The following is a 17618-nucleotide window of genomic DNA, read 5'->3' as shown; positions in this document are numbered from 1 at the left end:
AAGGGTGGAAGGTCACGTGTTATGTAAGGGATTATCCTTCACACGTGATAACGATTTACTTCGCCCGGAGACCGTAGCTAAAGAGGCAACTAGTATTATTATTATTTTTTTAAAAATTGCTTTGCCATTCTAAAATGGTCGTGGATAATTAAAGACTGTATTGAAACTCATACATTTTATTTATACACCTTTATTACCCAAGTAAAACAGTTACATTGTGGTATAATATATATATATATATGTATGTATTTTTCTTAAACTACAGTAAGTCACCTGAATAAAGCAGTCCCGTTAACTGCTCTTACCAGCTTGCTAGTATATCCCTAAATGCATTTTTATTTCCCATACAACTGAATGATAAAGACACCTTTAAGCAGCAGGCACTGTACAGGTATAGTGTTATTTTCAGGTACACTTTAAAAGCGGTATGCACCGCACCGCGCTGCTTACGCATGCCGAAACAACTACCGCTAAGAAAGTAGGGAAATGCACACGTTATAGTAAGTTATGCTGTTTTCAGTCTTCGATTCTTTTAAAATGTAATCGATCATATTTCCCAGTCTTTTACATTTTTTTTTTTAATGTAATGTATCATATTTCTTCACCATTTAGAAAATAGTATGCACATATTTATCATCAATACATTGGGTCTTGTACATTTTGTTACTTGTGCAACTTTGCGGTGACTTCTTTGCCTTGTTCGTCGTGAATTGTTTTTTCTTTTAAGAGGAATTGGTTGTCTGCTTCCAGTTTAAGTTTGCAAAAAAAAAAAAATGTATAATTAACAGTAAATGTACCTCTTTTTGACAGCAAAACACCCATCAGATCGCATTGGATTGCACGTGTACCAAAATCTGACAACGTACCACTTTCTGACATTACACAGGTCATGTTTCTGTAGATGTACCACATTCTGATGAAGTACTACTTTCTAACACTACATCAGTCTTACGCAGTGATCTTGGACACAGGTTAATTTATATTAAAGTGTAATTGATTTTACACCTACAGGTATATAGTAAAAAATAATATCTTGCAGTTTGTGCCATTTTTATGCCACTACCAATTCAATCAAACAAGGACAGAGGCACATAAGAAAATGTACTAATGAGAGGAGGCCATTCAGCACATCAATGTTTGTCTGGTTTTCAAAGGGAAATTTGAAAAGGAGAAGAGAAAGTGCATTTAGTTATAATGCCCCCAGATTGTGGAACTCATTGACCTTGTCTATTACAGATGCTGCTTCGGTCAGTATTTTTAAATCAAGATTAAAGACTTACTTTTGTAGTTTAGCCTTTTTACCTGACTTACATATATACTTGTTTTTATCTATTTTATTTAGTTTTTTGTTGTGTTTTAGGATTCTTATTCATTTCCTGTTTTCTTCAATTGTTTGTTGATGTATTATTATTATTATTATTATTATTATTATTATTATTATTATTATTATTATTATTATTACTTTGTACATTTTACTACTTGATATTGCATACTCCTTTCAGTTTTAACCGACATATAAAGCGCTTTGCGATTCTGTTGTGTGAAAGGCACTATATAAATAAAATGAATTGAATTGAATTGAATGAATAGCTGGTTGATCTCAAAACATTATCAAGTCCGGTCTTAAAAGATGATTCATAATCCATAACATTGCCAGGTAACCCATTGCAAATTCCATTTCCTCAGCACCACTTCAAATTTGTAAAGGTTGATTGCTGATGTAAATGAGATAAAACAGGGTTTCTGAAACCAGCATGCTTTGACCAGTTGAACTGCGTGTTTTTGGTACTAAAGCACGATGTTCACAGCATGAAATATTTAGTTTTGTAAGACAAACTTAGCAGAAAAACATATTTTTTGTTGTTTTTCATTGGTGTTCTGGCATCATGCTGACACAGCTGATAAAAAAAAGCTATGCGCTCAAAAGTTGAATTAACCAAGGGCTAAAAAACACATTTAGTCAATCATGCAGAGCTATTTGATATGATTGTATGCAATTCACAATTATTAAAGAACCACATGAGAAATACAATTTTATAGTAATAGGAACTTCAACAGCTAGGATGAGAAGCAGTATAACTTGTCCCGTTTGATACCTGGCACAAATGTACTTGTTTCTTTATTTTATTTTTTTTACAATGAATGACCAAGATATTTCAGAGCAACATTAGAAAATCCCATAGTTTCCAATGTATTTCAATATACAGCGCTCCCCCTTTATAAGGCAGACCTTTATACTGTGGTACAGGTTGTAAGGTGGTACGGTCATGGCTCCCATTTGCCCCATAGTGCCATTACACTAACACAAGTATTCTCATTATAAGGCGGAACACAAACAACACGGTCTCTCAACTATGGCTCCTGACTACAGCATTATAAAGGGGGAGCACTTTATGTGGTCACATGATATGTCATCCTCTAGCACTATGTAAAATATAGGTGAGTTGTGCAACTATTCAGCAACAATCATGAGAAAGCAGTCTCAGTGACTTCACAAGGGATAATAGATAGTGTGTGCTTGTGGATCCTGCTCTTTCTCAACACAGTAGCTGCATTTACCCAAGTGTACATCAAGACTTTCTTCCAGGTGTTCCTGGAATGGTAAATTAATACTGGAAGCACAGCTTTAATTGCAAGTGGGCTATGACAGATTAAACCCAAAGACAGGCTTACGATAGTGGCCAAAATCTTCAGCACTGGACATACCTGGTTTAATTTAAACAGTGTTAATAGTGGGTAGGATCACCCAGTGTATATCCAGAATTAAATTCTGCCTAGACTTTTGGTCGTGTGCTGTGGACCTTCAAATTCTAATTTGACCAGTTGTCATTATGAGACATGAGTGACTCAAGCATTTCTGTTTCTGCATGGCCTTCAGCTGTTTAAACATGACCACTTCTGTTTAATGAGTGTTTAGTTAATATAATGTCTCATTTATCTTTAGCAAAGTCATCCCAGTTTTTCCGTAAACTGTTTTTGCTGGTATAAATCACATGATCAGCGTGCAGCACACACTAACATTATTATTTAACACCCAAGCAAACAGGTTTCCAGAAAAAAAAAGGTTTGTTAAGCAAAGGATAATAGATAGTAAAATAACAGCAGTCATGCAAATATGGATATATTGAAAGACATTAATAACTTCCATAGGTTAACTTAAGTAGCGTGTCAAGGTAAGACACCATATGATAAGGCATGGGATACTTTGGGTGAAAGATTATGGAACATCTACAGTAAGGAAGTTTATTTATTTGAAGTTATGGAGGACAGTATTTGTTGATTAAGTTGAAAATATGGGTCTGATACATGACTCCATTTATAATTTAACTGGGAGCATTTTACCAAATATGATTTCCATTATTAGAAAATTGGAGTGATTTATTTGATAGTAATAGAGGGATTCTTCTTTGTATATAGTATGACTATATAAATGACATTTTAAATGATAGCATTTTATTCGTTTTGTGTCATATTTTGCAAAGATTTTTATTTGTGTTGCGTGAAAAATAAAACAGGCAGCTGGATATCTTATGCTTAGCTTTTTACTGCTATTGTGTATTTTTTATTCTGTAAAACATCTGTTTGGAGGGATCTAAAACAAACCTACTGTGCAATCCAAACAAACTTTATAGTCTTACAAAAGCTGTGAAAAGGGAAACAATTGTATTTTTTGCAATATTTTAACAGAAATAAAACAATACAGATCTCTATTTGTTATAAGGAGGCTGTGTGGTCCAGTGGTTAAGGAAAAGGGCTTGTAACGAGGAGGTCCCTGGTTCAAATCCCACCTCAGCCACTGACTCATTGTGTGACCCTGAGCAAGTCACTTCACCTCCTTGTGCTCCATCTTTCGGGTGAGACGTAATTGTAAGTGACTCTACAGCTGCATAGTTCACACAACCTAGTCTCTGCAAGTCACCTTGGATAAAGGTGTCTGCTAAATAAACAAATAATAATAATATTTCAAAATAAGAAAAGTAAGGTCTTACTTCAGGTAGCAATTTGTACCATTTTTTCTTAAAGTGAGGCACAGCAATATTTGTACAAAACTATGGGAAATCAACTTACCATAAAATACCTTCCGAGTTGATTCTCATTGATTTTGTCACATTTACATTACATACATAAAAAAACCCATAAACTCTTGGCACTAACAATCTTGTCATTGGTTTCTTTCTTGTTGAAATTGTCTTTTGGGAAACGTTGAAAGCATGTGTGTTGTGTTCGCAGGAAAACAAGTCAGTCTAAAAATGTAGATTGAGCTGTGTGTATTCTGACCCAACGTAAAAAAGTACCTACAAGGCACAGCTACAATATATGTAAGGAACTCATATGCTTGTACCTACATGAGGCCTCTGGGGAAAATCTTATTCCAGGTTTATTTTCACTAAAATGGTGCAAATTGCACATTGGAGGAAACACATCTTGGACAAACAGATTCCTAACATCACGAAAAAAACTACCTATTTCAAGCATGATGAAAATACAGAATGCTGCCTAACAGTACTGTATGGTTGCATTTTCTTACTCTCACACATTACTACTACTGGTACGCTGCATTCATTTTCAGGAAGCAAGTTCACACTTTAAAACCAATGTTATGCAGCAGCTGGCCTCCAAAAGCTTTAGTTTCAGAATCATTAACTATTCATATGTAAATGTTAAGGTTATTTACATATAGTGGTGTAGTCCTTGAGATCTGAAAACAAGGACCGCTTTTCATGTTTTGGGGGCACTTTACTGGTACACAAATGTTGAAAGTGCAAATCTTACATGAATGGCTTCTTAACGCTATCAAAATTGCAGACACTGACTGACAGCCCTTTATAGAAAAACATGTCTGCTTTTTACTTGAAACATTCCTTTGAAATGTCAGCTGCCATACTGGACTGGAAGCATTTTGTTGACATAACATTATCCCTCTTCACATTTCTATTCACATCATGCCAGCTGGCATGGCTGGTTGGATATACATATTGTTCAAATGATATCTGCTTCATTACCTTTCTTTAAGGACAGTATCAAAAAAAAATAAAAGCAAGTAATATTCAGCACTTAAATATCACATTTATATCAAATATTGCCGGTGTTCTTTTAGGCATACAATAGTATATCTTTTCTGATTAATTTCCATCTTAAAACACTGTTTCAAGATATTATGCAACAATTAATGAAATATGTTCCTTCTTATTGTTGACTTCTGCTTTAAAATGCAGTTTCCAATCAGAACCCATCAATTCTTAATTGGATTAAGAAAATTCAGTGAATCTGGTAGACAACCCATTTATCAGTTTTCAAAACAAACCAATTACAGATAACTGTTGCCCTCTCGTAGTGTACTATCTGTCATCCATAGACAGATGCATTTGTAAGTGTGCCAAAAATGAGTCTTACCAGATTTATTCTTAAAAGTTCTCTGTTATGAAATGTATAATCACACACACACATATATATTATTTGTTTATTTAGCAGATGCCTTTATCCAAGGCGACTTACAGAGACTAGAGTGTATGAACTATGCATCAGCTGCAGAGTCACTTACAATTACGTCTCACCCGAAAGACGGAGCACAAGGAGGTTAAGTGACTTGCTCAGGGTCACACAATGAGTCGGTGGCTGAGGTGGGATTTGAACCAGGAACCTCCTAGTTACAAGCCCTTTTCTTTAACCACTGGACCACACAGCCTCCTATCATTTGGGGTTCTGATCACCACCCGCTTTCGATAAGCTGGGATATATCTATTTTGTTTTGTTTATTTTTTTGTATGTGTACATAGGGATGGTGTGGCTATGTTCCAGTGTCTGGGATTAGGATACTGTTCTGTAAGAATGTTTGCATGTTTGTTTGTTTTACTGTACTGACTGGGGGACATTTTGAATGTCAGGTTATTGTGTGGGAGTTTATACCGTCCATCGCTTAATGTGGGTGAATCTATGTGGTGGCGACTGATTATTAAAAAAAAAACAAAAAAAAAAAAACATGAATTACATTTTTACATTTATTTTTTCAAACTATAGCTTACAAATAAAAACAAATATAAATATATATTTATTTATTGCAAGGTTAGATTATAACAAATTACAAATAAATCAGATTGTTTATTAAATTATGGAAGACATAGCAAAGCACGTTTCTTAGTTGTGTTGCACATTTAACAATCAATCCAGACTAAATATACAGTATCTATACAAAACATTTCAAACATCTAGGTTTAAGTTGGCAAATTTCATATATTATGCTTGAACCCAACTTTACCATTTTTATATTACCTGGTTCATGAGCACGTGGTATTGAAATATATTAAAATCCGTAATGGTGCATTAATGTTCTGTTGGCAGAATAAACAATTTAAGGGTTACAGGAGATCATGTATATGCCTATCTTTAAAGCATTAGTGACATTCCATAGTTGCAGTGCATTGGGCAGGTCTGTCTGCAATTAATTTGTAGAACTTGCAAATGAATAATGTTAATTAAAAAAAAAAAAAAGTTTACTCAATTTAAACAGGCTTTGTTTTCATTTACTTTCAGTACAATCCTCCTACATCCTACAAGCGTGACTTTGTTTTGTTACATTCTATGATTCCAGAGGACTGCAGTTTGGCGATCTCATCTTTGCTGTATCCGTGTTCTGCCAGTACCAAATCAGTATGCTCTCCTATTAAAGGCCCCCCACTGAGACAGGGCATAGCCGGTGTCCGAGAAAGCAGGGGGGCTGGTCTAGGGCTAATCTCCCCCTGGGCATCGACAATGAAAGATCCTCGCTCCCTGTTGTGCGGGTGAGAGCTGACTTCATCCAGAGACAAGACAGGCGTCACACAGGCGTCTGTTCCATCAAAGATCTTTGACCACTCTGCTTGAGTCTTGCTGGCAAAGGTTTCTGTAAAAATTCTCTTCAGCTCGGGCCAGTCAGAAAAGCTCATCTGCAGTGGCAATTGAGAAGAATCCAAATCAAGACCTGAAATAATAATAATACAAATCATTAACAAACATGTTGATAACACACGCTTCAGTATAGTTAACTACACACATATGATGGCCTCCATAGTGCCTGTCATCAGGTAGATGCTACCCATAATAATTATTAAGGATCTATAGTACATCCTATATTGAAATGGTGCTTGTGTTACACAAAAATCATTTTATGCAGAATAGTAATTTACCTACTGTTAGTTTCATAATGGGGTTATAAGGAAACATGCTGGGCGCTACATCATTAACCCTATGTCAGCGGCAAAGGGTGCAAATGCACGCCAGCATGTTTAAAATGAACATATCCTTATATGTGATTAAACCTTAAATCTATTACTTTTATTTTGATATTTTGATACCAAGCACGTTCTTGTCTGAAAGGTGAGTAATCCTTCTTCAAGGTGCACAGGGTAAATCTTTGGGATGCCCCCTTGCTACCTTCCGAGGGCTGCAAACAATACACACATACCACGATCACAGCTCCTGCTTACTGGGAAAATAGTATTATTTGCTAAACATTTGACTGCATATATATTTATTATAAACCTATTATACACATTATTATTATTATTATTATTATTATTATTATTATTATTATTATTATTATTATTATTATTATTATTAATTGGTAATTTGGCAGATGCTTTTATCCAAAGCGACAGAGACTTAGGGTGAACTACGCAACTGCTGTTGCAGTCAAAGGTCTCATCTGAAGGATATATACACACGCACATTTATAATATACCAGTTTTCCTATAGAACTGCAGCTTCAGCAAATCTGATGCTTATAGTCTACAAACAGAGCTAAAATAACAGCACTTTAGCAGGTTAATGATATTAAAATTATCCAGTCAAAATGTTTAGTACTTAATATTGGTAGTAAATCAGGCTACCCTACTTGCCCACGTTTCACTACATATTATTAATAATAATAATAATAATAATAATAATAATAATAATAATAATAATAATAAATTAAGAAGAAATACCTGAATCTGAATCAGTGCAAGGCTCTGGCCAGTAGAATGTGGTTACATATTTTGTCCTGTTAGATGAACCAGTATATCAGTAGTCCACACCAGTTCAACAAATACAGCTGTGCTAACTTAATACATATTTTGATACAAATCAGATTTTTTTTCCTTTCATAGGTACCAATTATACAGTAGATGCTACTAAAAGCTAGTGTACAATGAATTGCATCGTATTGTTAAGGGACAGAAAAGTTTAGGCTAAAGCAATCAGCTACCCGATGACCAGTCACGAAGATAACGAAAGTAAGCGTAAAGGGCTTCGTTATTTATTTATTGCAAAGGCTTTTTTTATTTTTAATTTGCAGTACCTTCAGTATTTTTTTATAACCCTGCTTATAAATCAACCTAAGTATAAACCCCTCGTACTGTATGCTTATTTTTTCCCATTTGATCAAAGAAACTTTACAATAACGGATTGCTTGGCACATTGTTGTAAAAAAAAAGTTACACAAGGTTACGTCGCAAATGGGATTTTCACTGCTGAAGTCTTCTTAGCATAATGTACGACTTTCAGACTTGTTTCCATGCAAACAAACCTGATTTTTTACCCACCCTTTAAAGTCATACAGAGTGTGGAATGAGCGTGGTGTGTCCGTGCTACGTCACATAAATAGTGACTGTAGAGAAAGAGTGGTGACTTTCTAAACTTTTATTATTATTATTATTATTATTATTTAATTTTTAGCAGACGCCCTTATCCAGAGCGACTTACAATTGTTACAAGATATCACATTATACATATATCATATATATATTTTTACATACAATTACCCATTTATACAGTTGGGTTTTTACAGGAGCAATCTAGGTAAAGTACCTTGCTCAAGGGTACAACAGCAGTGCCCCACCGGGGATTGAACCCACGACCCTCCGGTCAAGAGTCCAGAGCCCTAACCACTACTCCACACTGCTGCCAACTGCATAGAAACCTGGCCTGTGTTAACCCTTTAAAACAACCATTTTTTTATTTTTGTTTTTTTTGCCCCTTGGCCACAATTATAGATCAAAAACATCAATAATGTCTTTGGAATAGCAATGTTTGCAGAAATCCACCACCAGAAAGCACAACTCTGGTCACATGACGCTCATGGCGAATCAAACCTACAGAACAGACATACTACAGCAGACCAAATCAAATACATCTTCAACAACGGGAACATAGGAACTATGAATTGTGGGTTTTGGAAGAAGGTTAGGGTATTTTTTTTAATGCATTTTAGAGTGCTCAATTATATTACCCATGTTTTTCAGCCCAATTAAGAATGTCCAGTTGTGCTCACCACAGGAGAAATGTGGGTCAGTGAGTGTTCTCTACACACAGATGTCTGCAGGTTTCAATTGCTAATATATGATTACAGTGCTCCCAGTATGACCACAGCTTCCAGTTGCCCCATAATGCCCATCTGCTACCGCTTGGTCCTTAAAGGGTTAAGGGAAAGCACTGTTCTCTAGCAAGTTCCAAAAGTGAACACGAGTAAATGCAGGAAGAAATTAATTTAAAAAAAAAAAAAACAGTTTAAAATTTGGTATGACTGGAACAATGGATTAAAATCTCTGAGAAGAAACAATTTGGCTCAATTCTCAGAAGTCTTGACTCATGGTAAAATAGCTGGCAATAAAAAAAAGGGATATTTCGTTAAATCACAAATTTGATGTTCTTTTACCTCACATAAAAAGATTAATATGATCCAATCGTAATTATAGTGCTGTATAAAATATTAATAATATTATACTACTACAACTAATAATGATAATGAAAATAAGGTAAGACCAATCATAGGTGAAGCCAGTTAGCAGGGCACAGAAAGCAGACATACTTTCAAAGATTTGCATGACTGAAACTAATCTCTAAACTACACTATGACTGAAATCATGTGCTCATTTATCTTTCTTTTTCTAATAAAGCAGACAAAAGAAAGGTCAAAGGTGCAACACAGAATGCAGCTATCTGGAATATATGAGTTTAGTACTAGAGAGGGGGTAGGGGTAGATATCCAGTCAGGAGTCCTGATTCAAATAGACTTCTTGGGCCACATATTGAAAGTGTTTACTCCAGACTTTAATTACATTTTTTGAAAGAGGTGAAAAATCTGGAATTTTAACAAAACTACAACCAAACATCTAAGTTATATATTTCAAGTTCTCTTAAGCACTCTCAGAGGTGTTTTTTTTATCATTTTTTATTTTGTAACATTATTTTCTGTACTTTATATAAAAAAACAAAAAAGAAAAAACAAACAGGGGTTAATTAAAGCAGGGGTTTTCAACCACAAAAAGTATTTAGGTACCAGTAAGCAGCAGGACTGCAGTTTGGAGTTTACAGAAATAACAAAATCACAATATGTATGGGGCAATTTACGTACGTTACATTGCACATATTTTGTTAGACGATCAAACTTGCCTTTAATGAGTTCCTCATAAAACTGGGGCTCAATAGCACCCACTGCCATGTACTTCCCATCCGCAGTCTTGTATGTTTCATAAAAGGGCGCCCCACTATCTAACATATTCTCTCCCCGCGATCTGTTCCAAAGGCCAAGGTTTTGGGATTTCCACAGAAAGGATCCAACATAAGCCGCTCCTTCGACCTACAATACACAAGTTGAAACAGTGGAAGATCAAAGAAACTGCATCACATAATAACATCAAAAAACTGTCAACCACTGACAAATTTGAACTCTGCAAATAACAGGAACTGATAACTTGCAAGCAATTTATTTTTTGTTCCTTGCTCTCAGTGTGTTAGCAATTCCATTTTTCTTTTTATCTGGATGAACCTCTTAAGAGAAGCAGGTGGTCAGTAGTGTAATGGCACCTGATACACTGTGAATCACCAACTGATGGTGAATCACCTACTTGGTCCTTTTTATGTTGTGTTTTTTTTGTAGTATCATGCTGTTTTATCTGGGTGTAAAATCAAACTCATTACTCAAAGCATGAAAAATGTACACTTAGCCAGTGGATGGAAAGAGATATTTCATCAATTCCACAGAGCTTCTGATTTTCTCCTTATTATAAATACAATTATGTAAGTATATATTGTAAAGTGATACACTATACAGATATTGGTATTTATGTAGTTCACTATTTAAATGTATAGGAGTATGAGTAAATAAAAATATTCCTTTTGTATCATTCCAGTTGAAATGAATCAAGAGGGGTTGCTTGAAACCTTACATCAAGGACTTCATCAATTCATTATTTTTTGTTAGAAATCTATTGAAACAATTGTTAAATTATACCAACATTAGTGGCTTATACCACATCAGTGACTTGGAAACTCATGAAAGCTGTCTAACTACATATTGTAAATGTATATTATACTGAATAATGGCAAGGATCGTCCTATTCATTTCAGTGGGCAACGGTATGTGACCTCATAGCCATAGCGATATCGCAGGACATCACCACTGTTCTCTTTAACCCTTTGCAGGGTCTGACTAACATGACTTGCAGAGGTTGGGCTCACATGACTTGACATGGCTTGTATCATTGCAAATAGCCACCAAGTTTCACTAAAAGTTTCAATATACCCTACGATTACCTAGTTTGAATATAAAAAAATAAAATAAAAAAAGGTTTTACAATTGACTCAATTTCTTTAGATATGTCATTGTAAAGTGTAATTTAGTGATCTCCTACCTAAACACTGTAAAATGACCAGTGGTAGCCAGAACCCTGAAGAACTAGGATCAGAAATAATGTTATAAATGCCATGTGTGGTTTTGATTTTTACACAATTGTTTGACGGGTGCGCAGGCACATCTACTTCAGATTCTTTGCTAGAGAGATCTGTCATGCCATAAAAAAAAAACAAATTTATTTTGGGTCGGTAAGTACTCTTGGTTATGCAAAGCAATTTAATGTGCTCTCTGTTAATGTGTGCGCTTTGAAGGAATGGTATACGGCAATTCAAAACAGACACTAAAATGCTGCACCACATTAAAAAAAAAAAGGATCTTTATTGGCTCGGGCTTCACAGAAATGTGTTTTGATTGGCGATTGGTTTCTCATAGGAATATTTCACTGCCATTTAATATTTTGTTAATTTATTTTTGGCTTTATGAACATTTTAGGTTATTTAATATGATTTCAGGTAAGTTTTGTACTCGCCAAATCTCAAAACAGAAAACAAAAACTTTGCTAAAAAATAATCTAATAAAATTGATTGTCTGGAGAAAAAAAAAAAACACACACACACACAAACTAATTCAATTAAAATGATAATGAGCAGCTTGCAAAGGGTTAAACCTATTTTTGTTTTAAGCCTATTTTGTGCCTCACAATTCACCCGAGGCATAGCAATATCCCATGACCCACACCCTATTGTGTTATATTGCTTAATTTTCATATATTATTATTTATTATTATTATTTATTTCTTAGCAGACGCCCTTATCCAGGGCGACTTACAGTCATAAACAAAAATACATTTCAAGAATCACAGTACAAGTAATAATACAATTAAGAGCAAGATAAATTACTTTTCAGGATGTACTGAGCTAAAACTATTACTTAACAGACTCTCGGTATTCAAAAACAACATATTTCTTTCCTGCTTTGTTGTGAAGTAATGGCTTTCTGCATAAGGTATTAATCATGTAACAGATTATGTATAAGTTTTTCATTATGTTTAGATTGTGTTTCAGTGTGCTTTTATAGTTATGTTGTCTTAATGTGTTTAATAATTCAGTTGCTTTATTAATATGCTTTTATATTAAGTTTATATGCAGTACTGTGTAAGTTTCAAGTTCTTTCATTTCCCATCGGCAAAACCAGCTACGTGCAGGTTTGCATAGCCTAACACGACTCAGTCACAGACTGGTGTCTGAGCTAAATGGCAAAAGACAGGAGACTAGCAGAGATAGTGTGAGATGGGGGAGGGGAACTGAAAGACAAGACGGATGCGCCCTGCTATGTACAACGTGGTATGCAACGCGTCATGGACCCCCCCTCCCCTCTCCCCTGCAGAGGGAGTGTGCAATGATAGAGTGGAAACCCCTATCATTGGACAGAAGTAAGACAAATGGGAGTGGAGTCACCAGTTGCTTACAAAGGTAATAACATAAAATCTTGTAAAAGTTTGTTAGTCTTTTCATCCCTTTTGAACTGACTCCATGGATATCTGTTTTCCGATACAAAAATATGCACTGAGCTGACCTGGTCCGAAGTCAGTTTGTAACTTGTGCATATATAGGTGCTTTCACACAGAGGAGTTATGACGGTTCAGAACCACCACTGTAGCAGCGTATAGGTCTGTGTGAATTGCCTATACTGCCACAGAACCGTCATATTTTATGCCGTCTCTAAACCACCTCGCGAGGTAGTTCAGAGACGGCACTGAACCGTCATAACTGCCTGTGTGAAAGGCTATACCATCACTGAAGCGCTATAGTGGGTGTGGTTTCAAAGTCAACCTGCCACGTCACTATAGCGTAGTGCTTAATTTGTGCCTGAGCTTGAGTCATAGTGCCGGTACCTATAGTTAAAAATCTCATGGAATGCTTTCTTTTTAAAATCTCAACACAGTTGCATTAAGTCTGCAAGTTCTTGCGTGCGCGTTAAAGAGAGACAGTCAGTCCGCTGCCACGTTTGTAGCCTACTTTAAATTACTTTACGATTTCAGCTTGAGTGCCTTTAAGTAAGATGACACTGGCTGCAACTCTATTCTCGTTTTTTATACACAAATAAGCTTACTTGATTTGAAAAACGTCATGAACGATACAAGCAACTTCTTACACTACTTGGTTTGATTAAATGAGTAGTACACAACAAAATATGAAAGCTCAACATTAATTTCAACAAAGAACAACGGCAACTTTTTATTTAAAAAAAAATATTGTAGCCTACTTCAATAGGAACATTAGCCTGCTATATTATATTAAACCAAAACAATAAAAATAATAACAATCTAGTTCTCTTGCCTTTTTCAATGAATATAATTTAATGTGTTAGGTCTTGTCAGTGAACAGTCTGTTGTTGCCATGAGAACAATCTGTTGATTGACAGGTTTGAAAGTCGTACTCGCTGTGTGAAAGGGTTATGACGGTATTACACCGGCATAGATTGTGCAATTTCATGCTGTGTGAAAGGGTATTTTACACACTCGTTAAAACGTTTCAGAGATGGCACAGTAGCTGCCTTTCTGTGTGAAAATGGTATATGATTGTATTGGAGTTATACTTTTCTTTTTATATAAGTGTTTTTGAATCAAAAAACATTTGTCATCTTATTTTTCCAGTACAGTTGCACATATTCCAGTAATGTTTTTTTTCAAAATAATTGCGGTTGTTTCAGTATTTTTTGTATCATATCACTGGTCATAAATCAGTTTTGAGTAGTTATTTTCATTTGATATCAGTTAGGCATCGGGTTTTCCCATAAAAATGTCAGATTAACCAATCGAATGCTGAGGAGAGGCGTTGGGAACTAATGAAATGTTTCTGATTGAACAGGTGCACAGCCAATGTTGTGAATAACTACAAATAACTGATTTTGTATAATTTGCATTTTTTTATATCTTTATAAACTCCCTGATAATATAATTATTTGACAGTCCTCTGTTCTGCCCATACAGTGGAAGCCAGTTATTAGCAATCCTGATAAAGACAATGTTCGGTTATTAGCAAAGTTTTCCCAGGAACCAATCTCATCCCGTAGACTTTACTGTTAACGGAATTCAGTTATTAGCAATCTGCCACACCACTTATTGACAACTTCATCAGTTTCCAAGGTTGTACATGCTTTATGCAGACTTTATAACACTGAATTCACAGCTGCTGTTGGAAATAAATAGGCTACATTAAGATGCCCAGTGCGTCGTTTATTACATTATTTCATATACATGTACTAGTGGGTAAGCCTATAGGCACCAGAACAAAAACAGTTTAAATGTTCTCTATCAGGAAGGGTTGTATGTAGTTGGACTCATGACAGAATGCATGTATTTGATGAACCTTAAGGAGGCTCAGGATGACTCATTTAAGTTCTTTATTGTTATCAATTTGATCAGTCTCACTCCAAGGATAAAGGAAATGCAAATGAATTTTAATGGCATATTTCCAAATATCACCTATAAGAATGACATTACAGACTCATTGTCTTGCAATCTTTCAGTTACAAGACAATGGGGTCTCTATCCAATTGATCTAAACTGTGGTGGATCTAAATACTGCTGCCAATCAAATCATTCTCTACCTGTCCTCTGAGGGTCAACTTTTCTGTTTTTGCTCATTTACCAGAGGATCTACTGCATTTTATCATATTGTGCATCTGTTCTGCTGCATATCACAGTTTATCCCAAGCATGCGGATTTAGGCAGAATTACATCATAAAGCCTAAAAGCCGGGCTTTAAGCTGCATCAAAAATAATTTTCTATCAACATTCCTTAATATCCACCTATGATTATAGGTACATTTAGAACTCTTTTTAATATTGCTAGATACATCATAGTCTTGTGGCCCTAGGTCACAAAACTGCTGGTTAGAGAGTCACCATAGAAGGTTAATGTGAGGCTCAGATGGGATCTGCACATACAGTGCCGCAAAGGCACATTTTCTAATAGGAAAACTGTATCAATTGTAAAACTTGCAAGAAACAACTTAGTTGCAGGAATGAGCAGCGATTGTTCTGAGCAACGTTTCATACCATTTAAACAATTGTATTGCCTTTACTCAGGCTTCAAAATAGAGAATGTTGTGTTAAATTGTTCATAGTGAATATACAATTTGTAAAACTACAGAAAAAAGACCTTTCAAAGTAGCTCTGCTGTGTTGCTACATTCTATTTGTATTTAAGATTTAAACTGGAAGAAAACAATACTCACCATGCTTGTATCAATCACCTGTCCTTGGCCAGATTTCACCCTCTCCAACAGGGCCAAGACAATCCCCATTGCACATATTAGGCCTCCTCCAGCAAAGTCAGCCAGCAGATTGAGGGGTGCATACGGGTTCTCATTGTGCCTCCCAAGCATAGACAGCAAACCTGGATTGAGCAAATGTAAAGACAAAGAATTTCAACAGATCCAACAAGACCTGAACATTCTGGCCCAATAAGGCATTTTACATTCTATAAAAAAAGAGAATATTCACTCATAAACCAGGCCAAATGTAATATTTAAGATGCATCATTTGTTTTTCATAAGGTGGCCCACAGGGCACTGACAAAGGCATTAGCTGAAATGTTTGTATACTTGACTTGCCCAAAGCAAAGGATTTTGTAGGCAATTTGGGTAAAGTTAGTTTTTTTATGTTTGTTTTTTCTTGTTATTTAAAGCTGTATAAGGATAGTGGCACCCTAATGTTCTTAATGCTTTTGCTGTTTATATCTGGAGGCATGTTCCTATCACACAATTCAGCACATGATTAATACGCACAGTTGAAAATGTTGAGGTAGCTTGAGCATACTGCCCATCCATAAAGTACCTGTCTGTACATATTGCTTTTAGTCATCTGCCTTATGAGCACTAGTAGGTTAATTCCATGCCAAATCAGCTTTCTCCATAATAATAATACAAAACACAGAATGTTTACTAAAGGTAAAATACATACTCCTTCCACATACTATCAAAGATCAATCAAATAATCAAACTATATATATACTGTAGTGCCTACCAGTACAGTTTACAACATATAACTTTGTTGAGCAAAATACATATTAAAAAACCTCCTTCCTACCTGCCAAGGGGTACAGCAACCCAATTGTAACTAGATCAGAGTCACTGTCCTGACTCTTGATTACAAGTATAAAACCTCCCTGTTGATTAGCCCATAACTCTCCTGCTAGCACAGATTAACCTCAACTTTCAAACGTGACTGTGTGACACCAGCTCTTACCCTTGTCAAAGGCCTACACAGAAGACTCTCAATTGACAACTCATCAATTATTTTCCAATTTGAGGCTCAGAGGGAAGATTGCCAGGAGACAAAATTAAACCCTGTGACTCATAAACCTTCAAACATCAAATCCCTTTAGCTGACTTAATGTCTTGGTCCATTAAAATATTTCAGGAGTGTAGGAATTGATAGATAAAATGGTAGCCATATTAGTCCAGGGATGATAGACAAAGAGAAGGAGATGTGGTACCTTTTATTGGACTAACTAAATAATAATTAATCACAAGCTTTCGAGACCTCAAGGTCTCTTCTTCAGGTGAAAGTAGGAAAGAGAGATTGATGTTTACATTTGAAAGGTGGCATCAGAACTTTAACAAAAACAACCCATTTTGAATCACTACAATTCTAATGTAAGAAAAAAAGCTGCATAATAAAATATGACAATGTACACACACACACATATATAAACATATTAAAAAAATAAAGTAAAAATAATAATTAAAAAAATATATACAAATACACATACATATACACACACACACACACACACACACACACACACATATATATATATATATAGGGCAGCTGGCTCTTTGAGCTAAAATATATATATATATATATATATTGTAACACGACTGGTACTCAGTGACGTTCGTTGCCCCTTTTAAAAATTGACCCAAGACACAGAAAATGGATTTTAACGCGCTGACGCGCTATTTTTTAATAAACAAACAAAATAAATAAAATAAACCCCTAGCTCCTTCGGAGCGCTAAT

General features: G+C 35.4%; 1 protein-coding gene across 1 annotated transcript in view; it reads right to left on the bottom strand.

Annotated features, from left to right (window-relative positions):
- Nucleotides 1-6038: 6038 nt before the first annotated feature.
- The window catches only part of LOC117420840 (alpha-methylacyl-CoA racemase), a 23353-nt gene continuing 11773 nt past the window's right edge, over nucleotides 6039-17618 (bottom strand). The window contains exons 4-6 of the mRNA XM_034034524.3: nucleotides 15832-15992; nucleotides 10408-10594; nucleotides 6039-6958 (exon numbers count right to left, since the gene is read on the bottom strand). Of these exons, the coding sequence (XP_033890415.1) occupies nucleotides 6549-6958; nucleotides 10408-10594; nucleotides 15832-15992 (758 nt within the window). The 3' untranslated portion in view covers nucleotides 6039-6548. The remainder of the gene's footprint in view (nucleotides 6959-10407; nucleotides 10595-15831; nucleotides 15993-17618) is intronic.

The sequence above is a fragment of the Acipenser ruthenus genome, chromosome 1 (assembly GCF_902713425.1).
Source record: "Acipenser ruthenus chromosome 1, fAciRut3.2 maternal haplotype, whole genome shotgun sequence".
Lineage (NCBI taxonomy): Eukaryota > Metazoa > Chordata > Actinopteri > Acipenseriformes > Acipenseridae > Acipenser > Acipenser ruthenus.
The sequence above is the reverse complement of the archived record's forward strand: the minus strand, read 5'-3'. Positions and strand labels throughout refer to the sequence as shown.